At 33.9% G+C, this 24,970-nt stretch overlaps 1 protein-coding gene across 7 annotated transcripts; it reads left to right on the top strand.

Moving 5' to 3' along the window:
- Positions 1-2,493: 2,493 nt before the first annotated feature.
- LOC108469964 (uncharacterized) lies at positions 2,494-12,988 on the top strand. 7 transcript variants are annotated; one of them, XM_053031956.1, is made up of 8 exons: positions 2,500-3,037; positions 5,530-5,616; positions 6,326-6,505; positions 6,610-6,696; positions 6,796-6,867; positions 9,988-11,863; positions 12,473-12,535; positions 12,634-12,988. In XM_053031956.1, exons 1-7 carry the CDS (start codon positions 2,849-2,851, stop codon positions 12,484-12,486), a joined length of 2,505 nt encoding a protein of 834 aa, XP_052887916.1. In that variant the 5' UTR covers positions 2,500-2,848; the 3' UTR covers positions 12,487-12,535; positions 12,634-12,988. The 7 variants fall into 7 exon arrangements, 5 of the variants coding, with proteins under 5 accessions (XP_052887916.1, XP_052887915.1, XP_052887917.1 ...); XM_053031955.1 differs by having other exon boundaries at positions 12,493-12,535; XM_053031957.1 differs by having other exon boundaries at positions 6,329-6,505.
- Positions 12,989-24,970: the final 11,982 nt, after the last annotated feature.

Below are 24,970 nucleotides of genomic sequence, written 5' to 3' on the forward strand. Positions count from 1 at the left end.
GTTTGTCCAACTTCTAATAATTGGAACTCTGAGCATACTAATGATGAATATATTTGCATTACTGCTCATTGGGTTGACAAAGATTAGAAGCTACAAAAGAGAATCATAAGATTTAGATGTTTATCTCCTCCGTATGATGGTTTGCGCGTAGCAGATGAACTCATTTTATGTTTATCTTAGTGGGGTATAAACAAGAAAGTTTTTAGCATCACTTTGGATAATGCTTTTTATAACGGTGTTATGGTTTTTTGTCTTAAAAATCGTTTTGGCGCGAACGAGCTCTTTCTTTTTTTTCAAGTTAGATGTTACGCATATATATTGAATCTTATAATTAAAGCTGGTTTGGAACTTGCTGCTGATGTTTTTAGTAAGATTCGAAATGGAATTAAGTACATAAAAAAGTCAGGAATTTGTAAGAAAATATTTTATGATATGGCTAACAAAAGTTTTCATTTGAATGTGACTAAAAAGTTACGTCGAGATGTGAGTGTGAGATGGAATTCTACTTATTTGATGTTTGAATCTACTCTTTTCTATAAATATGTGTTAGATTATTGGGGCCAACGGGATAAAGATTATCAAATATTAGCACTTTCTGATGAGGAGTGGAGAAATGTTGTTATTTTTTTGCAAATTATTGAATTCTTTATGATGTGACTTGTACTTTTTCTGGTTCTAATTATCCAACGGTTGATTTTTATTTTAGAGGGGTTTGGAAGGTTCACATGGTCTTAATTAATACAGTTAAAGATCCTCATTCTTTTTTTAACTCTAATGGTTATGCAAATGCAAGATAAATTTAATAAATATTAGGCTAAGTATTCTTTGATAAATTTTAGATCCTCGTTACAAGTTAAATTATGTGCAGTATTATTTTACTACAATCTACACTACTTATGCTTCAAACTTTTTGGAAACCATTCTTTGCAATCTTAAACTCTTATTTGATGAGTATGTTAAGAACTCCAAATCCACATCTTCCTCTTTGGCCAGGAGTTTCAATGTTTCAGATAATGATCCTGTTCATTCTAATTTGCATCAACTCAATGTCAATAGGGCAGATTTGGGAGGAGATTATGATGAGAGTGGTGATTATAAATGATTCTTAAGTGCATCCAGTACTAAGAGTGAAAAGTCTCGATTGGACATTTATTTGGAAGAATCAGAGCTTGAGTTGAATAGCCAAATAAATGTATTGGATTATTGGAGCAAAAGTTCAATTCGATATTGTGAGCTTTCATTTTTGGCTCGTGATCTTTTGGCAATTCCAATATCGACCGTAGCTTCTGAGTCGGCTTTTAGCATGAGGAAGAAAGTGATCACATTTTTTAGGAGTTCCCTTAAACCAAAAATGGTTCAAGCCATTGTTTGTTTTGATAACTGGATGTGAGCTAAGAGATTTTCAACGGGTAATTATTATTTTCATTTTATTGTTATAATTATAAAACATTTTATCAATTTGATTATATAACTATTTATTCTTATTTTATATTAGAAATTGATTACAAGAATGATAAGAATGATAATGATGATGATTTTTGATTTGTTTCTAGGTATATAATTTAGCTTAGAATTTATAGCTTGTTATAAGATAATATATGTTGATTGCTTCATATAAAGATATTTTGAATGGTTGATACATTTTATAGGTTATTTTTGGTGCTATTTTGGGTGTTGTTTCACTGTTATTCTGCTATTGTTTTTAATGTTCTGCTGTTGTTGTTGGGTGCTAATTTTTGCTACTATTTTTGGTGTTGTTTCATTGCTATTCTGCTGTTGTTGGGTGCTAATCTTTGATGCTATTTTTGGTGCTATTTTGCTTGATATATATAGATATTGTAGAACTTTTGTTTGGATATTGTAGAACTTTTAATTTTGCTAAGTTTCCAACATCAATTGCATGAGAATGCGACCTTGTTGTGGATGGTTTTAGTTACCAAGTTGTTTCACTAATTATCAAATTTCTTGTACTTTATTATTCAACTTTAATGTACTTTAGTGAAACAACCTTATGCCATCCTTTACTTCAAGTGGTTTTTCATTTTTTGCTACCTTTACCCAAATCATATTATATATACTAGTATGCAAGATTTATTATTCTCTTGAAAATATACTCATTACATTAATAATGATTAATTTTTTTAAAAGAAGTAATGATTAATTATTATAAACATTAACGAGGTCTACATCCATCAAATGCTAATAAGTTTTTATCTAATTTTTAATATTTGCTAATGAAATTTGATAATTTTTGGAAATATTTGCTTTAATGTTTTTAGTGTATTTGATATACTATATTTTTAAAATAAAATATTTTTAAAAAAAAAAGGTCGATTAGGTTTGAAAAAAATTTTAAATCCGTAAACCAGACCTAAAATTTTGGTTGAGCTTAAATTTGACTTAGTCCATAGACACCTCTATATACAGTAGTAATCAGTGCCGGCCCATATTCGCCACCGCCCATTCTATAAGAAGCTGTTCTGATTTGAAGTCTAAACCATTACTTTTCCAAAGGAAGTCTAAAACCCAAACCAAAATTTAGCCCAAGAATGTAAAAACCAAAAACTCGGATCAAATCAAATCCCACAACTTCATCATCTTCGATGTTGCATCAAACCACACTATCACTGCTCACTCCGCAGTTTTAACTCATTTTGGACGAAAAAGAAAAGAAAAGAAAAGAAAATTATCCCTCAATTGTGATTTTATTAAAAACTATGCATTTTCTAGTTTAAAGAAGCTAAGGGGTTTCTTCAACCATCCTCTACGCCTGAGATCTTCCCACTTTTTTTCCCTTTAATTTTTAAATTTCATTTTTCTTATCTCGTTCGATTGGTCTGATCTGCTCATGGATTTGCGAGATTCATCACCGTCGTCGACTCCGAATCGGGATGGTAACGCCGGCGACGACGACGGCGTCCTCTCCGTCACTTCCGCCCTCGCTAAAGACGCCGCTCTTTACTTTCAGTCTAGGAAGTTCGCCGAGTGCGTCGATGTCTTGAATCAGCTCAACTCGAAGAAAGAAAACGATCCCAAGGTAAATTATTTCAACTTTTTACGCATACGCATGCATTGGTTCCTTTAATGAATGCGATTGAATCGATTCATTTCTAAGATCTTTTTTGCTTTATTTTTTTATTTTTTTATTTTTTTAAAGTGGGAATTTGAATATTGTTTTCCATCTTTTTTGTTGTGTAATTTTCCGGCTCACTAATACTTGATTATCAGCTGATTTCATAAAACAATTAATTTAATCCAATATTGTTTCCTTATCATTCTGTACATTCATGGTGCTTGAAACCCCATAACAAGGTTTAATTATTTTCATATGGCGATTTCACTGTATATGTAAACTTAATAATTCTTATTGTTGATTTCTCTATTTATATTTAGACGTGCAAGGGTTAATCAATAAAACCGTTTGTGGTGTTGCTGAACTCCTCTATCGGCGTATATAGGACAATAATCTTATTCTTGATCAGCACATGTCAAATGTATATAATTGCTTGCAGAAATTTTTGCTTCACCGGTGGTGTATCATGTAATAATCCTTTTCTTGGTGATGATAGATTCTTTATGTACTGTACTGCCAACATCTCTCTTCCGTTGCAATGCTCTCTTAAGCTCTGGCTAAAGAATGTTGGGCGGATGAATCATGGGTTTATTTTTATGACAGTACAAATTCTGTTTATCTACTGTGCTTATGAAATAAAAGTTGATTGATACCCGATGAGTTGGACTAGAAAATACTTCTTACACATAGAATTTATATTTGCTTGAAATTGCTTTCACGGTTTTCTTGTTCCTACTAAGGTTACGGAGTACATTTATGTTTTTATTTGCAATGATATGCGGATAGTGGTTCTCTTTCAGAAAAATGGTTAAAATTTTATTTTTCAAGCAAACTTCTGAGCGTTTTAGATAATTCTAGAATGATATATAAATGTTTGTTCAAATGCATGATAAAGACCAATGTTTAGCAATGTTCTTAAGGCGTGCGCTTAGGGGTTGTGCCTCAAGGTCAGGCAAGTGCATTGGACCCTTTCAAAGGAGGCATATGTCTGGTGTGTTTAAGTCCATACTTTTGTAAGGCAGTAGGTGTAATAAAAGTCTGATTGAGATTCTCTTTAATTTCATACCTTTTTAATTCTTTTATTTATTTTACTTTTAATGGTTAAAAAGGGTTGGACAAAATCAAATTCTGTACTTCTCAATTCGTGAGTATTCAACAAAATGTATAAGACATAAATAAAATCATGTATTTTGTCCAATGAAAGAATTTTATTTCATGCTTTCTAGATATATTAAACAAATTTTTACAGTTCATTATTGGAATTGTATTTTTGGGACTTACTATGCGCACATATATACATATACATTCACACGCACATACATATTGCATCTTGCTTCACTTGGGTGAGTGCTTTCTTATGCCTTGTGCCTTAAGCAATATTTGGGTTTCAACACCTAGAGTGTGTCTTGAACACTTGTCAATACTAAATATAAGGTACAGAGAAGTTGCATTTCTTTATGCTTTTATCTTGTTGGGAGTACAATGCTCTTTAATGACCTTGTAAATTGATGAAAATGATAAATGTCCATGTTTCATTGCTCATATTGGGGTTATATAAAATTTGAAGTGAAAGAAGTGTTGAAAATGTTAACTACGAACTAAATTTATTGTATGTTGATTATATAAAATAAAGATGTTTGAAAAAAAATTTAGGCTACATTGCCTAGGAATATTAATTAAAATTCTACACTGTTTTTAGCTTTTAAACACATTATTTGCAAAATGGAATGGTTTTTATTTTTAGAATTATCATGAAAGCATTTTTTTTCATTTTAATCTGTTTCAAAGATACATCTAATTCTCCAACCCAGAAAATAGCTTAAAAATTAAACCGACTAAAATGAACAGATATCATACTCATGTGCAAGTGGTTGTTAACTTGTTATTAACTAACATGTGATGACTGTAAGGGTAAAAATGATGATCATACACCTTACAAACTTTATCCTATGCACTTCCCAGACAATGTCAAATATGTTCAGCTCGGAAATTATGGTGCTATAGGAATTTTTAGCTTGAAGCCTGAAACCATCCACTAACACCACCATACTTCCTTTTTCTCTTTTATAGGGAAAAAGAAAAGGTAATTTGGAAGAAAATTTAGAGCCTTAAAACCACATTAAGGTAGCTGTGTCATAAATTACTCTTTGTAGAAATTCAAGTAGATTTTAATCATGTCAGACTGATGGTGATGGTGTTGGTGATATCTCTATTAAATGCTGTTCATAAATAGCTCTTCTTATGTTCTGAAATTTGAAATTTTGAGTACTTAGTTGATCTTCTTATAATCCTGTTTGCTGGTGTTGCATTCCATTTCTAGAATAACATTTGTTGCCCTCACATTTAAATTGCACTAACCACCAATAACTTCCCTTAAATGCTTTTGACATCTTTTATACTTTTTTCCCTCTCTGTTGCGACAGTCCTAAGTTTTCGAACCAAATGATATTGAACAGGTTCTTCATAATATTGCAATTGCGGAGTTCTTTCGGGATGGTTGCTCAGACCCAAAAAAGTTGCTTGAAGTCCTTAACAATGTCAAGGTACTACCTTTGTTCTACCTCCCTCTGGTTACATGGCTGAATGACTGTATGCTTCCTCCAAATTTCTAATCTTAATCTAGTCCTGCTCCATCTGAAAGAATGATAGTCCTGTCCTGTTCATCAATTTCATAACTTTGAGGTCTTATTTGCTTCATTTGATAATGGATTGTGGGTCTAGTGGTGAACTGTGCTGCAGATACTGCAAGGTTTTAAACAAATAAGGAAAAACAAAAATTTTATCTTCTAATACTCGAATGAAATCTTTTGGGTGTAGCAACTTTCTTAGCTCAAAATGAAGTTATTTGTCTGTTGTTTTTAATTGCTATCTGCTGATGTCAATGTGTTAGGCTTTTAGCAATTTGAACTATGATTAGCTTTAGTATGAAACAACTACTAATTAGGATTTAGTGTTGAAATTGCCTTTTGGTGGAAATATTTTATGCATCTGGCCCCATTTAAAGGACCTGAAACTTTTTGAGCCTGAGTTTGTGTGATTTTTTTATTTTGCCGTAATAGAAGTGATAGATTCATTACTTTCTCCCAGTTCAAACTAGTAACACATAATTTTATGTAGGAGGTTAATTGCTGTCTGGAGAGAAGCTTTTGTTGCATTGCAATGTCTAGAACTTTTTTTTGAAAGAATTTGCTATGTCCAGTACTTATTTTGACTTACACTGGCATCTATGGCTTTTTGTGTGTGTTGGTTTAGAAGAGAAGTGAGGAGCTTGCTCTTGCATCTGGGGAACAGGTGGAGTCTGGTAGCAATATTGGAAATAACATTACTTCAGGTTCAAAAGGAAGTGGTACAACTACAAGTCTTCCTGCTTCAAATTGTGCCAGTATTATTTACGCGGATGAATTTGATACCTCTGTGGCTTCTCTAAACATAGTATGCCTTCTTTCTATACATTCAAGAATTTCAGGAGCAATAATCTTTTCAGCCATAGCTTGGAGTAACATTTAACCTGTTTGTTCTGATTTGATCTAATATAGGCAGTCATTTGGTTCTACCTTCATGAATACGCAAAGGCCTTATCAGTTCTTGAACATGTTTATCAAAACATTGAACCTATAGATGAGGTATTTTAGCTTTATATTGTTTATGTATACATTTTTTATTTTTTAACATCTGTTGGTTTGTTTTAATTGCTTCCCTTTTTATTTATATATGCATTGCAGACAACAGCTCTTCATATCTGCCTCTTGTTGCTGGATGTTCTGCTAGCTTGCCGTGACGCGTCAAAATCTGCGGTAAGAACTAAATTTTTGTAGTGTGATGCTTGGAATTCATTCTAGGTAAAAATTTTCCTTGCTAATTTCGGTTGCAGTCACTTCAGAGACCACTGTAAGATGGATATGAGCATGACTAACTGTTAGCCTTGTACTTGGGGACAGGGAAAGATAGAAAGCTAACTTGTGCTCGTACTACTCTGATTAGCATGTTGCTAGAGGAGGTCAAAATGCTAGCCCATTAATAACATTTAAATAAATGAACTAATTTGCTTAAAGGTTTTTTTTCCTCCCTAATGTTTTAATTTGACAAGCCATTTAAATACATACCTCCTAATGGTTTGTTTAGAATGGATTTTATGTAGTGCCAAACTCTTAAAGGCACTGGATAGTGAATACTCCTGTCTCCAATCAAAAGGAAAACATTAAAAACATGCAAGATATTCTTGCAAAGCTGTAGACAACGATTTTCCCTAGGTTTTTGGTATCTCCGTCTTCTCTTTTGCATGCATGGTTTTTCAATTTTGGTTATGCAGGTAGCTATGTCCAAACTGATTTTTCCACTTAGAGCCCTCATATATGAAGTATCTTACTAATTTATTTAAGCTCTATGAAATTATTTGTTGCTACCAGTGTTGTTAAGGGCGCCAGGTGCACTCGAGGCGCCAATACCTCTATATTGGAATAGGACTGTATTCTTATTTGTTGGTATTTCCAGCTACCGAAGAAGAATGGACCATGTCTGTTTTACATTTTAGGAAAGATTTTATCATTTGCAAATTATGCCCCTTTACTACTGTAGGTGTGTTAGTAAAGATCTATTTTCATTATGCTGCAATTCAGATTCAAATTCCCCTCTAATTGTAATAAGGAACATGTTCATTCATGCTCTTCTCCTAACATGCTATGCATGTTCCTATCCCTTTCAGCATTTCCATGTTGTGTTCCTTGAAATTGTCTGCAAATGCCTCTTTAGTTAGTAGGAGTTTGAATTGCTTTCAAAGTACTCAAAAAAACATGTCGCAATTCACTTGAAACCAAAAACAGCTGACAACCTATATGTCTGTGTATGTGTATATACATATTTTTTTGGAATGTGTTAATCCTTGTATTAGCATGTAGTAAATGATATGACGTATGCTCTTAGTTTATGATGTACTTTTGATTTTACTATTAGCTGATATTAAATAATATAATTAGTTATATTTAGGGTTAATGTAATTTTTGGTCCCCGAACTTGATAACCAGGTCTTTGGTACTTGAACTTCGCATCTTTTCCCATTTTGGTATTTGAACTTGGATTTGGTAAAAGTGTGATGATGTGGCACTTTGAAATTGTGCCATATCATCACCTAAAAATTATATATAATAAAATTTTAAAAATTTATATATATATTTTTAAAGTTTCAGATGATGATGTGGCACAGTCTCAGAGTTTCATGTCGTTACACTTTTACGGACTCCAAGTTTGAGAACCAAAATGGAAAAAGCTGCCAAGTTCAAGTACCAAATTGGATCTAGTTGCCAAGTTCAAGGGCCAAAAATTACATTAACCCTTATATTTATGATATTGGTTTTTATATTTCTCACATTTAAGGTTTTAATTTTTAGATAATTGTTCTAAGATTTTCAAATTGAAACCAAACTAATGTATTCCTTATTTGTGGTTCTGCTTGCTATCCTGATCTCTAGCATTACCAATTTGACCTCTTTGCTTTACTAATTTTTTGTTAGTATGATATGGGATATGTACGAGGGAGTAGTCATGAACATAAGAACTTGTGGTGGATTAGGGGTGCCCCAAGGATTGGCATTGACTCATTTTCATTTTTCTGTAGTAACGGATGGAATAATGAAAGCCATTCAAGATAAAATACCTTGGTGTATGGCTGTATGCTATTTGTATATAATATTGTAGTGGACTAAAGGAGTTCATACCAAATTAGAGTTGTGAAGACAAACACTAGAGTTTGGGGTTTGTTTGAGTAAACCGGAAACTGAGTGTATGAAGTGAATGTTCAGTAAAAGGAATAACAATCGAACATGATCACATTTGGCGGTCAAGTGCTATGAGTAGAAGAATGTTTCCAAGTACTTGAGATTGATGTAATGTTAATCGGCAAATTCTACTATGAGCTTCACTAAAAAAACAGCTTAGGAAAAGCTTTTACCAAATTATCTAATGATTTACCAATATCTTTTTTCTAGGGAAGCTCATAGTAGAAGTTCTCAATGTTAACCATTAGGTCAAGGCTGGATGGCTTAAGTGGAAAAGTGCGTTAGGAGTCTTGTTTGATTGCAATATACTTAATGATATAAAACAACTAGATTTAGAAGTTGAAAGAAGGATGGTGGTAGATAGAAATAATTGGAGGGATTAGGTGAATGATTCGCCTACCAAATGATATATATTGTGTCTTGGTCCATATAGCAGATCCAAACATATTGGAATTAAGGCTTTTTGGTTTGGTCTTAGAATTTGCAAACTCAATTTGTGGGTTTAAAATATGTGTTCAGAAAAATAATATGTGAATAAAGAAGGGTAGTTTTCCGAAGTGGTTAGTTACTTTCTTGTTTTTTAGTTAAAAGACTAATGTTTGAACTTAAATTTATTAGAATAACTTCCAATTTTCTTTTGTAAATTCATTAAGTATCAGTTGACATGTGATTCCAAATTAATTAGGGATTTTATATAGAGAGATATATAGATGAGAGTCGGTGACTTTATTTTAAACTTATAAGCATGCTTGGCAAGAAGATTATTTTAAAAAGTGAAACCTGGATTGGAGACAGAGGCGGTTTAAGCCTGTGTTCGATCTGGTTTAGTTTCACGCCTCAGATGAACGGTTATCACTCTGTTAAAGTTCAGACAATTATAAACCCAGTTTTTACTTTCTAACAAACTCCTATTCACTATATCTTTTATTGTTTGTAGGACTTTGTAATGAATTAATGGTGAGAATGGTCTAACATTTATGAGCCATACTAGGTTTGTGCATATAGGAAGCTAATCCCTAGCATCTATTCTGAATTTTGGCATTATCATGTATGACATTCATTGTGGGTGTTGATGTTTATGGATGGCTGGTTTAGTGTTTGAATATTATAACTTTGGTACTAAGCTGCTTTAATCATGTTCAGGATGTATTGAATTATATGGAAAAAGCATTTGGTGTTGGCAATGTGAGCCAAGGGGAAAATGGTAACACAGCTTCGCAACAATCAAGAGCTTCGCAACAATCCTTGAATGTAGTTGGAAAATCATCCTCAGATCCAAACAGCTCATTGATCTCAGATGTTTCTTGTTCAGACTTAGCTGCTAGTGTCAATGCCTCAGAGAGTCCTCTATCTAGAACTTTATCAGAGGATCCACTGGATGAAATGTTTTCAACACTAGATATTGGAGGACAGAACTTAGCTAGGCACGCTGGTCTTACATCTGCAAATGATCTACCCAGGATCACAGTCGATAGATCTATCTCTGGTGTTGATCTGAAGCTTAAGTTGCAACTTTACAAGGTTCGACTATTGCTTCTCACTAGAAATGTAAAGCTAGCTAAGCGTGAAGTCAAGCATGCAATGAATATTGCTCGAGGGAGAGATTCTTCTATGGCTCTCTTCTTGAAGGCCCAGCTTGAGTATGCTCGTGGCAACCATCGAAAAGCTATCAAGTTGTTAATGGCATCAAGTAATCGGACGGATGCAGCAATGTCAAGCATGTTTAATAACAATCTAGGCTGCATTTACTATCAACTTGGGAAGTATCATACATCTGCAGTGTTCTTTTCCAAGGCACTGAGTAATTGTTCATCTCTTCAGAAAGAGAAGCCTCTAAAGCTATTAACATTCTCACAGGATAAATCTCTCCTCATAACATATAACTGTGGGTTACAGTACTTGGCCTGTGGAAAACCACTACTTGCAGCTCATTGTTTCCAGAAAGCAAGTTTAGTTTTCTACAAAAGACCCCTAATGTGGCTTCGGCTTGCTGAATGTTGTCTAATGGCGGTAGAGAAAGGCCTTGTAAAAGGAAGTTGGGCTCCATCAGACAGATCAGAAGTTAGAGTCAGTGTTATAGGGAAGGGTAGATGGAGGAGACTTCTAATTGAAAATGGAACTACAAGAAACAGACATGTAGATTCTGTTGAAAGGGATGTCTGGGCTTTAGGTGATGATGGGCAACCTAAGCTTTCATTACCTCTTGCTAGGCAGTGTCTCTACAATGCACTGCACTTGTTGAACTGTTCTGAGTTGAGTAATTCGAAGTCTATTCTACCCTCAGATTCATGCTTGGAAGAGAATGAATTGAGTGATGGAGCATCTTCCAAGAACTCAAACTATAAGAACTTACCCAGCAATGATTCCAAGGCTTCAACTATGCCGGCTGCTCTAATTAACTTAAATGGGGATTTGAAAGAACCAAAGGGGGGAACTAATCAGGAGGGTATTCAGACCTTCATCTCCTATTATGAAGATATTTGCAGAAGAGAAAATCAGATGATTAAGCAAGCTCTTCTTGCTAACCTGGCATATGTAGAGTTAGAACTGGAAAATCCTTTGAAGGCGCTCTCTGCAGCACGAGCTCTCTTAGAACTGCCAGGTTGTTCAAGAATTTATGTCTTTCTAGGCCATGTCTATTTGGCGGAGGCTTTATGTTTGCTGAACAAACCTAAGGAAGCTGCAGAGCACTTGTCCATTTATTTATCTGGGGAAAGTAACATCGAATTACCGTTTGGTCTAGAGGACTGTGAGCAGTGGCGAGTGAAAAAGCATATTGATTGTGAAGAAGCAAATGTTGGAGCAGCAGCTGCCAAGAACTCTTCCCCCGAGGGCTTAGAGGATTTCATGTTTCTCAAGCCTGATGAGGCACGTGGAACACTTTACGCAAACCTTGCTGCAGTGTCTGCAATACAAGGCGACCTTGAGCGAGCTCACCATTTCGTGACACAAGCATTGTCCCTGGTACCCGACAGCAGCGAAGCCACTATGACCGCAATATATGTCGATCTCATGCTTGGTAAGTCGCAAGAAGCTGTGTCCAAGTTAAAACATTGTAGTCATGTCAGGTTCCTACCCAGCAATCAACAATTCAACAAATCCTCCTAACGGATTGTATGGGGGGTTTCTAATTCAATCCTGTGTGGCCCACACCATTGAGTTGGTAGTTAGCAGGTAGATCAGCAATCCTTTTAAAGGATTTGTATCATATAAATATAGTTCAATTCAGATAATCAAGTTTTCTTTAATTTTTACCCCCTTTCATTTTCCCATACCTAGGGTTCATTTTTCAGTGGTGTGGCTGATTGTTTTGGTAAAGAGCTGATGCCCCACCTGTGAGAATTTGAGATGTAGTTTTCTAAAATCAGGGTTATTGTGTTTTAGTGGCCAATCCCTCTGGTATCGAAGAATAGAGAGAGAATGTGCTTTTATTCATTTTGGATTTAAATTCCAAAGTCATTCATTCCATTCCTTGCCTTTCAATCTACTTATAATCTTTGATTATCTCCGAAGATGTTATAAAATTTATGTCTCTTGGAATTAGTACACATTCTAAATGACCTTAACATTTATGCATGTTTATCTTTATTATCTAAAACATTGAAGAAATGCTTATTGGCTGACTGAGGTTCATTTGGATGATTGGAGGCTACGACAGTCTGGACCTTTAAGCTTTTGGAACCAAGGACTGGTATGGATTTGAATATTTTTTTACAGATTATTATTTGCAACAGTTTTGAAGTGTTCGGATATCCATTATTTGAATTTGAAATATATGGTTTGTTGCAGGACTTTGGCAAATGGGTAGGAAACTAAGTAATTTTATTGACTGATTTTTAATTATTAACGAAGCCCCCTTCATGAAACCACTTGCCGTAACCAAGTCTTCAACGGAGAAACCCTTAACACACCATATGTTAATGTTATTACGTAAAGGTAAAAGATAGAGAAAGGGCTCATGAGGTGCCGCAGGCTTCTCTGCAGGCTGCGTTTGAAACTGTGTTATTCAACTCGTGATATCTTCCTATAACATAAAGTAAAACACCTTCAATTTCTAGACTGTCATTTCTGAACCTGAATTACTTGGTTGAAAATAAAAGACAGACATATGTTCGATGGACCCATCCATCGTGGTTCACCTAAATTTTCATCCAAATGTATGTATTGGTGAAGATTGTCCATTCACGCCCTGATTACTACATTTGAATAATGCCAACGAATTAAAGCCAAAACAGTAGTTTATGCCTATTACTATGGGAGTCCTCAATACTTTTCTCAAGCCATTCGTCTTTCAGCTTACTATTTGAGTTCTTCACTGTCCAACTTGCCATAAATGACTACTTTGTAATATCTAAATTTAATTAGATGAAATATAATCAACAGATAATATCTTAATGAGTCTCTCTCCTTTTTATTATTATTTAAGAATGGGTTTTGAGAAAGAGAGAAACACAAGAAAAAAATGGTTTATTTTTGTAATTTTTTGTAAAGAAAAAACTTTAAATTGTTGCATTCAATAAGTGAAAAAGGTAGGGAATAAAGTTTGATTAAATACAATTATTAAAGTTTTTAAAGCTACAACAGTTAAAATGAATATGCCATGTCAATCATATTTTAAAATACTGTCACTTCAATCTTTAAAAGTACATCATACTTTTACCCACGCTGCATGCATGATGCAGACATGGCCATGGAGTTAAAAGAAAATCTTATATTCATGTCGGGGTCTATCTGTCGTTTTACTCTAATAGGGATTTTCACTCTCCGCCCATGGTTTTCTGAAAGCAACATTGGACCATGCACAGTACCAAAATTATGAAAACCGCCACTCAAATGATTAGGTTTAAATAAAGTATTTGTGTTTAACTGAAAAAAAAAAATGATTTTTTTTCCAATCAAATAATGATGCGAGTAATTCACCAACTTAATCCAACTTTTAGTATTGAAAAATTTCAATTTAAACTCAATCTTAAGTTTAAGTTCAAGCAATCAAACACTAAAATTAAACTTATTTTTTACCGACGAATTAACCTCAGTTATTTAGTTTATTTCTATTTTGGTTATTGGATTCAATTTCTTTTTTTAGTTATTAACTTTATCAAAATTTAAACTTTAGGTTTCTCTTGCGTTAAATTAATTATTAATAGAATACCGAGGTAGTCATTTTTATTGGAATAAAACAAGTTTAGAACTTCAATATTTACTGATTTTGTCAAATTGATCATAATTAAAAAAAAATTTAACCCTTTAATTTTACATATTCCGTCAATTTAATTATTCTGATTCTAAAAAATAAAAATGAAAAATTATAAAATAGATTGTGAAACACCCATGCAAGAATTTTGATAACATTAATAATTAAAATAGAACTTTTTAAATTTAAATGACGAAAACAGAAATATACTAATAATTGTATAACTTTTTTCTTCAAATGGTGTAAAACCTTTAAAATAAAACTCCATCGAACTTAAAAGGTTATTTTTAATGAAAGCAAATGCAAACTTTTTATAACCTGGGAGTTCAATTCAATTAGATTATACCCCTAACTTGGGAAGGTGGAATTAATTCTCAAAGCCCATTGGATGTTGGAACACAAAAAGTGAAGAAAAACCCTCAAAAATCTCTCTCTCTAGGTTATATGATATTCAATATTTAGATTATAACATAATATTCATAGTGTTTTTAGAATTGAATTGAAATGGTTAGTTAGATTGGTTAAATTGAGAATCAATTTAAAAGAGGTAAAAAAAAATGATTGGTTGACGGTTTATAATTTTCTAATGTTTTTAAAAAAAATATATATTTTATTTTTTTGATTTTTTAATAATTTATTTGATTTAAAATGAACGAACCGATCAAATAAAAAATTGATGATCTCACTGATTTAACCACCAATTTGATCCCAAAAACATTATTGATTGTCGTAGGCATGTCCTTGAACCGGGTAGCTTATGATGTGTTTGGAAGCCCTCTTCCAAACGAGTATTTTACAGAGAGCCGACAATGAATTCCATTAATAACTACCTGTTTTGATTCTTTGGAATAACTCGATGAATTTGATAGATCTTTTTAGGAGGACCCAATGACCATAGATTGAACCTATCCAATTTTTACAGTGCGATAGTTGGCTGTTCACGGACTAGCTGTACCTACCGTTTCTTTTTTGGGGTCAATATCAGCAATGCAATTCATCCAACGATAAACCTAATTCAAAATAATTATAGAGCTATGACACAATTAATCCCAAACAAACAAAATGTTAAATTGAATCATACCAGTCTCTACTAGGGGTTATTACTCATTTTTGTACTTGTTGTTTAATTTTCCAATTATTTCTTCAATGAAGAAAAAAAAAGAGTAGTAGAATACTAAATAATTGTAGGAATTCTCTTATCCCATTCGGGAGATTGTATCTCATAATTATCTATGACTATTTATGTCTTTAGCATGACCAGTTGATGAAATGCGGAGGGAAGTGGGATAAATGGTCGATACTATTGGAATGATTCCTCTTTGGATAATAGGTATAGTAACTGGTATTCCTGTGATCGGTTTAATAGGTATTTTCTTTTATGGTTCATATTCTAGACTGGGTTCATCCTTGTAATATGGAATAATGGATAATGGGACGAGCAAAGCTATAGGCATGAAAGTGTAGGAACTCAACGGGGCCCACCTCCTCTTTATTTGTCTAATTCGCGAGGAAGGGTCCCGTTGAATTCTTAATAGAATGATCATAATATTTTGGTCATATAAATGACAACAAATAGATCACTTTTTTCCGATGAATTTTTTGAAAAATGAACTCAATTTTAATTAATTGATTCATAGCATCTGCTCTTCGATAGTGGCTAGAGCTTTTAGGGGATCATTAAACTTAAGGTTTTCTTTTGATGTTTTAAAATTTAAGTCTGAGTACTAATTTTAAATAAAGATTTAAAGAGTTTCTTTTTTCCTCTTTTTAAAGTTTAATTTGATTTGACTTAATTTCATATAAAAGTTTGATAATTTTTATTGGGAAAGTTGTTGTTGCTCGTTCCTTGTTATGTTATAACGAAACTATTTCTCTATTTGGGTCATTGACTTGGGCCTTAAATTTGTTTCATTTGTGCTAAGTTCAGATCATTTGAATGTGGCATATTTGACAAAACTAGAAACATGGGTCAACTAGGGTGCTAAGAACCCCAACTGAATTGTTTGAGGTGATTAGATAAACGTGAAAGTCTTATTATTAAATTGCTATTTTTTAGAGATAAATATCAAATTTATTCAAGAGAATTTTCAAGCAGTTGGAAGACTAATTTATAAAGACTTTTATGGATAAATACTGAGAAAATTTGTAACACCCTCAGCCTAATCCGATTTGCCAGATCCGGCTATTGGGAATTACAACGAATACAAAGAAAAACTTAGTCTACTTATACGAATTACAATCAATTACGACTTACTTAATTACAAAATTTCTATCTTGAATACATAACATGTACAAGAAGTAAATACAACTACAACACATGGTAATTAAAATACAACGATATTTGATTTGAAATCCTAATATATTACAAACACCCCAAGTATGAAATTCTCAATGACAATTCATACTTTCAATGCGTCGCCAAGCTTGTTCTGTATGCATAACAACTCGATACCCCCTTTCTTTTGGCGTAGTCCTAGCTTTGTTCCTCCTGGTGTATACTCACATTCAACTTGAAACAAAAGTATAAGCTGGTGTAAGCTAATAAGAACTTAGTGAGAGAAACCGCCTTTACCTATGCAATATTTGCTCATTGTTACTAATGAATCGTTATGACAATTTTATTGTTCTTGTCCTTCAACTTGTCTCTGGCGAATGCCTTTCTCAAATTTTGTTTTTCATTACTTATGAATCAACATCTTCGATACATCACTTACATTATTCAATCCGATCTTTCATAAATCTTTATCCATTTCTTTTCCAAAGGTCCATACAACTGAAATACCGTTACTCTTGCATACATAACTCTAAGCCATTGTTTTATCACAATTTTTGAATGGCCACATAAACAGATAACAGATACCCCATTCAAATATCAAATTTGGAATCCTTACTCAAAAAACACTTTTCTTATGTTAACTCATCACCTCTCTATATCTCTTCAATTCATAATTCACAATTGAATCATGGTCTTATATATTACTTTACCTTAACCCATAGAGACACTGTGCCTTATTGATCTTTCTAGTCACACTTGCGAACCATACTGAACGCGCCAAAATAATTTAATATAGAATCCACCATAAGAATCATTCCTTCAGAGTGCGCCACAAGGGATTATCTCTCAAATTATCGACACAAAGGCTATCATTGCAGGGTTCGCCATATAGACTATCCCTTCATAATTCGCCACACATGCTTTTCTTTCATGTTTCATTACAAAGGCTTTTCTTTCATGATTCACCATAAAAGGCTTTCATTTCTTGATGTGTTTATGATATGGATTTGCTTCAAATCACATTATGTGAGGTTTTCCTATCATTGTCCCAGGACTCGCATAGAACCCTATAAGGTAATCACCATCATTTAGTTCCTTTCGGAAGGTGCCATGGTCATGGAATTTTCCTTTTAGATTTTGTATTTAAAGTCGTGACGGACCCCTTTGGAAAATACTGCGGATACAAGTATAGATTTTTAACAGAACATACTACATAGCATACATCTGATACACACATGCATGATCATACTTCCCTTTACATTACTTCAACTCATTAGATCTATACCAGATGTATCTATCATCCTTAGAAAACAAACACAAAACCATAGATATCCTTAAATAATCTCCTATATAGTCACATACATAGCATACTTTAACTTGTCAGATTCATACAAACTATACATTCGAACCCCCAACAAACATTCTAACTATACTTTTTTCTAGTTTTTGTTTCATAATCCGGTCAAGTACCATGAAAATATCTCGTATGAATAGTATACATGCAAGAGTCAATATGGAGGCTCACCTAATAATCACAGATAGTAGCTTGAACTCTAGATCCAATAAGGAACTACAACAACCACTTGACATGGAGTAGTCACTGGCAAAGATTCTAATTTGCAACTCCAACTTAGAGAGAAGGTAATACTTTAGGTTTTTCTTAAGATTTTGATAGTAGTGCTTTTTGAAGAAGAAAGAAGAAAGAAGAAAACTCCCTCTTTCTTTCACTTGATTATCCATTAATGTAATCTAAGTCTTTATTGGGACTTAACAAATGTCACATCCTTTCTGAATTATCTTACCCAAACGTCTACAATTTCCGAGAAATCTTGTAACACACCCTTACTTGAGACCATCTCCGGAGTCAAGCTTCAGGCGTTAACATACTTAATCTATTACTTAAACAGTTTCAAAAAATTTATTTCACCTTTCGTAATAAACTGCTCATCTGCGTCACAGTCGCTAAAAAAATCATATCTCGAGTTACGAAACTCAAAATTTAAATCCATAAATTTTTCCTGAAACTAGACTCATATATCTATTTACTAATTATTTTACAAAATTTTTGGTCATGACAATTAATATAGTTTATTAGTTAAAGTTTCCCCTATTTCAGTGTTCGACTGCTCTGACCTCTGTTCAATACGAATCACTTTTCTCTCTTTACAGAATTCATATGACTATGACGTTTATTTCTATTAAAATTATACTCAACAAGGAATATATACATATAAATTATGACTCCTAATTATTTTTGTAAAAGTTTTAGTGAATTTATAAACTCAGAATAGGGGATTCAGAAATCGCTCTGACCCTGTTTCACCAAAACTCAAATTTCTCATAAACTAAAACTCATTTACCTATTTTGTTTATTTAATATGAAAATAGATTCAATAATATTCAATTTCATATTTTATTCACCATCTAATTCTGTCTCTACTATTTTTAGTGATTTTTCAAACTCACGTCATTGCTGTTATATGATACTGTTTTAGTGCAAATTTTACCTTTTTATGAATTTCCATGGATTAGATAGCACATTAAGCATACATAACATCAAATATGATCTTGATTAGGCATTCCAATGACTAATCATTACCAAAAATTTTCTTACCACTCAATAGCCATATCATAGGATCATATACACAAAAAGATTATAATGCTATACGTGCCATACTCAAAATATACAAGCCACTATACCAAAATAGTCCACGGATAGTGTGAGCGAGCCTCCGACCGTTCCCAGTTTCTGAGCTGGCTTGTCAAAACTACAAAGAATGGAAAGGAGGGAGTAAGCATAAGTGCTTAGTAAGTTCACATGTAAATAGCAAGTAACATAATCATACAATCCAACATAAAACATCATTTGCATAAATATCACCAAGACATTTATGTTACATTTGCATTTTATATCTTACCACGATTTCATTATACCAAGTTCTCAACCCGAGGGTTTAAGCGCATACCTATCCAATTTTCTCATTCACCATACTTACTAACATGTCACCTTCGTCTCAAGTATTCTCCTTATTCACTTAAGATTCACCCGTTAAACATATCGGAATATAATTTGGATACACGGATTGCATTCACATAAGTGCCATACCCGCAGCTGGACAAACTCAATAGCCTACGGAAATTATGTAGCCAAGCTACCATGTAACCTGCCCATAAGTGAACTCGGACTCAACTCAACGAGCTCGGGCGTTCGCATCCATAAGTGAACTCGAACTCAACTCAACGAGTTCGGATGCCCAGTTACATCTCACGAGCTCGGACTCCACTCAACGAGTTCGGAACTCAAATATCCTAGTGACATGTCACTTGTATCCTAATCTATTCCCAAGGTTCAAACGGGATTTTCTTCAATCACACATCTTTGCCGTCTTCCACAGAATGTCGGAACCGATACTTGGTAGCATTTCATATTTATCTAGTAGCTCACATAATTTGCATATTACTAAATAATAATCCACAAAGCATAATATTTCATGATAATAATCATCATATCATATAAATAACATTAAATACTTAAAATGACAATTATGTTACTACATTTACACATGAACTTACCTCGGTACAAAATGTTAGAAATCGAGCCTATTCCTCGTAAACTTTCTTTTTCCCTCGATCACGACTCGAATCTTGTTTCTCTTAATCTAAAATGCCAAATTAATTTATTCAATATACACATTCATCAAAACGGCCCCTAATACGGGCTCGAATGAAAATTACCATTTTACCCCTAGCTTTTCAATTATTTACAATTGAGTCCTTAAGTTTGTACAATGAGTTACATGCATTTCCCATGACATCTAGGCATAGCTGAATTTCCTAGTGTCCATAACAGCCCATATTTCACACTAAAAATTAGATTTTTACCATCAATTTTACCCTTTTTACAATTAAGTCCATTTTTAGGTGTTTTCACATAAAACTACTAGGTAAAAGTTGTTAAACACACATCAAACCATCATATCCCTTCATTATTCATCAAAATACAATTATTTCACACATGGGTAAATTTTCATACATGCATCCTAACTCAAAATATTGCTAGAAAATGATAGAACATGCTTTCTAGATTTTAAAATCGAAAAGAGCATTAAAAACGGGCGTGGAAGTCACTTACAATCAAGGCTTAAAAATGTTGAAACCCTAGCTATGGTGACAAGAAAAATTCGACAGCCCTTATGGAGAAGATGAGTCCATTTTTGTGTTATTTTTTCCCTTTTTAATGACTATATTTACCAAATGACAAAAAATGCCTTTAATGCCTTTCTTTGTAATTTTTCATGTACAAGCCCATTTTTGTCCAAAATTTTAGAAATTGGTTAAATTGATATTTAAGACCTCCTAATTAATATTCCAAAGAAATTTCATACTAAAAGCTTCTAGAATGCAAGTTTTGCAACTTATTCAATTTAGTCCCTAATTTCAAATTAAGCACTTTATGCATAGAATTTCTTCACGAAATTTTCACACAATCATGCAATCATATCATAGACCTCAAAATAATTATTTCTATCTCGAATTTGTGGTCCCGAAACTACTATTTTGATTAGGCCCTAATTCGGGATATTACAGCTCTCCCACCCTTTAGGGATTTTTGTCCCCGAAAATCTTACCGGTAAACAGGTGTGGGTATTGATTCCTCATAGTTTCCTCGGGCTCCCATGTAGCCTTCTACCCCGTGCTTTTGCCACAATACTTTCACGAGAGTGATACTTTTATTTCTTAGTTGCTTGACCTCCTGAGCTAAAATTTTAATCGGTTCTTCATTGTAAGTCATATCCGGTTATAGCTCAATTTCCATCAGTGAAATTACATGTGAAGGATCCGAACGATACTTGTGGAACACATCATGAATCTTCTCTAATTCAGGTGGTAATGCTAACCAATATGGCACCGGTCCAACTCTTTCAATTATCTAATACGGTTCGATAAAACGCGGACTTAACTTGCCTTTCCGACCAAATATAAGAACTTTCTTCCATGGAGACACTTTTAAAAATACCTTATCGCCAACTTGAAACTCGATTTCTTTTCGTTTCAAATCCGTGTAGGATTTCTGTCTATCTGAAGCAGCTTTCAAACAATCTCGAATCACTTTCACTTTTTCTTCGGTTTCCTTAATTAGATCAACTCCGTAAATTTGATTTTCTTTGAGTTCAGTCCAATACAATAGCATCCGACACTTACGACCATACAATGCTTCATAAGGTGCCATCTTTAAACTCATCTGATAACTATTATTGTAGGCAAATTCTACCAATGGTAAGTATCTTTCCCGACTACCTTGGAATTCCAATACACAACATCTGATCATGTCTTTAAGAATCTGAATTACTCTCTCTGATTGTCTATCAGTTTGTGGATGGAAGGCAGTACTGAAATTTGAACTTCGTACCTAATGCCTCTTGCAACTTTTGCCAAAACCGTGATGTAAATCTCGGATCTTTAACTGAAATGATTGACAAAGGTACTCCGTGAAGTCTAACAATCTCACTGATATACAATTCAGTTAACTTATTAAGAGAATAATTAGTATGTACCAGAATAAAATGAGCCGATTTAGTCAATCTGTGAACTATTACCTAGATAGAATCTTTCTTCCTCGGAGTTAATGGCAACCCTGATACAAAATCCATAGTAATTCGATCCCATTTCCATTCGGGAACCATGATAGGTTGAAGTAGTCCCGAAGGCACTTGGTGTTCAGCTTTCACTTGTTGACAAATTAAGCATTTCGATACAAACTCAGAGATATCTCTTTTCATTCTGTTCCACTAATACATTTTCCTCAAATCATTATACATTTTTGTACTGTCCAGGTGAATTGACAAACAACCACTATGTGCTTTGTGCAAGATCTTTTGAATCAACTCTTCATTTTTCGGTACACAAATCCGATCTTTAAACATCAAGAAACCATCAGAACTGATTCTGAAATATGATCTTGTATCAGCCTCACATTGCTTCCTCTTGGCTTGTAAATCTTTGTCACTTTTCTGAGCTTCACAAATCTCTTGTAAAAACATCGGTCTTATTCTCAACTCTTCTAGAATTGAACCATCATCAGACACCGTCAACTGAGTATTCATAGCTCTCAAAGCAAACAACGAATTTCTACTCAAAGCATTGGCAACCACATTCGCTTTCCTCGGATGGTAGTCAATCATAAGCTCGTAATCTTTCAATAATTCTAACCATCTCCGCTGTCTCAAATTCAAGTTTTTTTGTGACATCAAGTACTTGAGACTTTTGTGGTCGGTATATACTCAGCACTTTTCACCATACAGGTAATGACGCCAAATCTTCAAAGCAAACACTATAGCAGCCAGTTCCAAATCATGAGTCGAATAATTCCTTTCGTGAGGTTTCAACTGCCTCGAAGCATAAGCCACAACTTTTCCTTCTTGTATAAGTACACATCCCAAGCCATTTAAAGAAGCATCACTATACACCAAAAATTCTTTACCTGACTCGGGTTGTACCAACACTGGTGCTTCAGTCAGTAACTTTTTTAATTTCTCAAAGCTCTGTTGACATTCTTCCGTCCACTCAAATTTAATATCCTTTTGGAGTAGTCTGGTCATAGGAGCAGTAATTATAGAAAATCCATTTACAAACTGTCGATAATAACCAGCTAGACCCAAGAAGCTACTAACCTGAGTTACATTCTTCGGCGGTTTCCAATCAACAATAGCCGAAATTTTACTGGGATCAACTTGTATACCATCACCTAAAACAATATGACCCAAAAATCCAACTTCTCGAAGCCAAAATTCACTCTTACTAAACTTGGCATACAACTATTTATCTCTCAAAGTTTGCAAAACTATCTTCATGTGCTCAGCATACTCTATCTCATCTTTCAAATAAATTAAGATACCGTCAATAAATACCACAACAAACTTGTCCAAGTATGACCGAAATATGCGATTCATTAAATCCATAAAAACAACAAGAGAATTTGTCAAACCGAATGGCATAACTAAAAATTCATAATGGCCGTACCTTGTTCTAAAAGCAGTTTTAGGCACATCTGACTTTTTTACTCACAGTTGGTAGTATCCAGACCTTAAGTCAATCTTTGAAAACCATGTTGCTCCTTTCAGCTGATCAAACAAATCGTCAATTCTCAGCAACGAATACTTGCTCTTGATTGTTACCTTATTTAACTACCGATAGTCTACACACAATCTCATAGAACCATCCTTCTTTTTCACAAATAATACGGGAGCACCCCAAGGCGAAAAACTCAGTCTTACAAAGCCTTTGTTAGTTAACTCTTGCAACTGCAACTTTAATTCTTTCAATTCTGTTGGTGCCATTCTATATGGAGCAATTGAGATCGGAGTTGTTCCCGGTATCAACTCAATACCAAATTCTACTTCTTTGACAGGAGGCAAACCTGACAACTCTTCTAGAAATACATCCGCGAATTCACATACAATCGGCACTGATTCAATTTTCTTCTCAAATTCCTTTGTATTCAACACATACGCCAAATAAGCTTTATAACCCTTTTTCAAATATCTCTGAGCCGATATCAAAGAAATCACACTAGGTAATGCCTCTGATTCGTCTGATTCAACTCGCAGAATTTTATCATTTTCACATTTTAATTCAATAACCTTTTGTTTACAATTTACTATAGCATCATGCAATGTCAACCAATCCATACCCAAAATAACATCAAATTCGTCAAACGGCAACAACATCAAGTCGCTTGGAAAATAATGACCTCTAATCATCAAATGACATTTCTTGGATACTTTATCAATTATAATACATTTGCCTAATGTAACGCCCTGATTTTCGAGATTTTTTTCGGGTTTCTCTGATTTCTGGTAAATTTTGGAATTTTGGTGTTCTGAATATTGGAATTGTGTTTAAATGTGTTAGTAGGTCTTTAGAAGGCCCAATCCTAGGTTAAACATGGTAAAATATCAAGGTTGGATTTTAAGTGAATAGGAGACTAGGTTAAGTGGGCTTGGAGAAGAACTTCGTAAGTCATGACACAAATAAGGCTTTGGTAAAATGGAAAGGTGGCACCACTAGATTCCAAAAAAAAAAATGGCGCATGGGAAGGAATTGAAGGTCCAAGGTTCGAGTCGCAAGGTAGGCATGTAATTACTTTTTAATTTTGGACATGTGCTGGGCACATGATCACTCAAGAGAATTTCGGCAAGGGCCTTAGGGAGGTTGGGTCTATTGCTTTAGTTGATTTAGGGTTAGGTTCTTTTCTTTTTCTGTCTTGGAGGATTAGGGTTAGCCACCTGAAAGTTTTCATTCATTCATTCTGAGTTCTCACAAAAGCCGAAAATGCAAGTTCCTCTTCTTGATGCCTAATTTTCTCCCTCTCTTTTTCTCCATTTTCTTTCTTTCCTTATACTTCTTCTGTTAGCCGAAACCTTCTGATCACCCTACTCACCTTCTCTGTCGATCCCATTCTCCACAAAACCTCCATAGCCGATTGCCATAAAAGCCGAATCCCGAAACTCATTACTTGTGCCGATTTCTCCAAAGCCAAAATCCTTCGGTATTTTTGTTTCTCTTGATCAACATTCATCTTCTCTAAACCCTTGGTACCAGTCAACAACATTATTCCAAGGTTATAGCCTCGAATCATCATCTTCTTCACCACTTAA

The sequence above is a fragment of the Gossypium arboreum genome, chromosome 8 (genome assembly GCF_025698485.1).
Source record: "Gossypium arboreum isolate Shixiya-1 chromosome 8, ASM2569848v2, whole genome shotgun sequence".
Lineage (NCBI taxonomy): Eukaryota > Viridiplantae > Streptophyta > Magnoliopsida > Malvales > Malvaceae > Gossypium > Gossypium arboreum.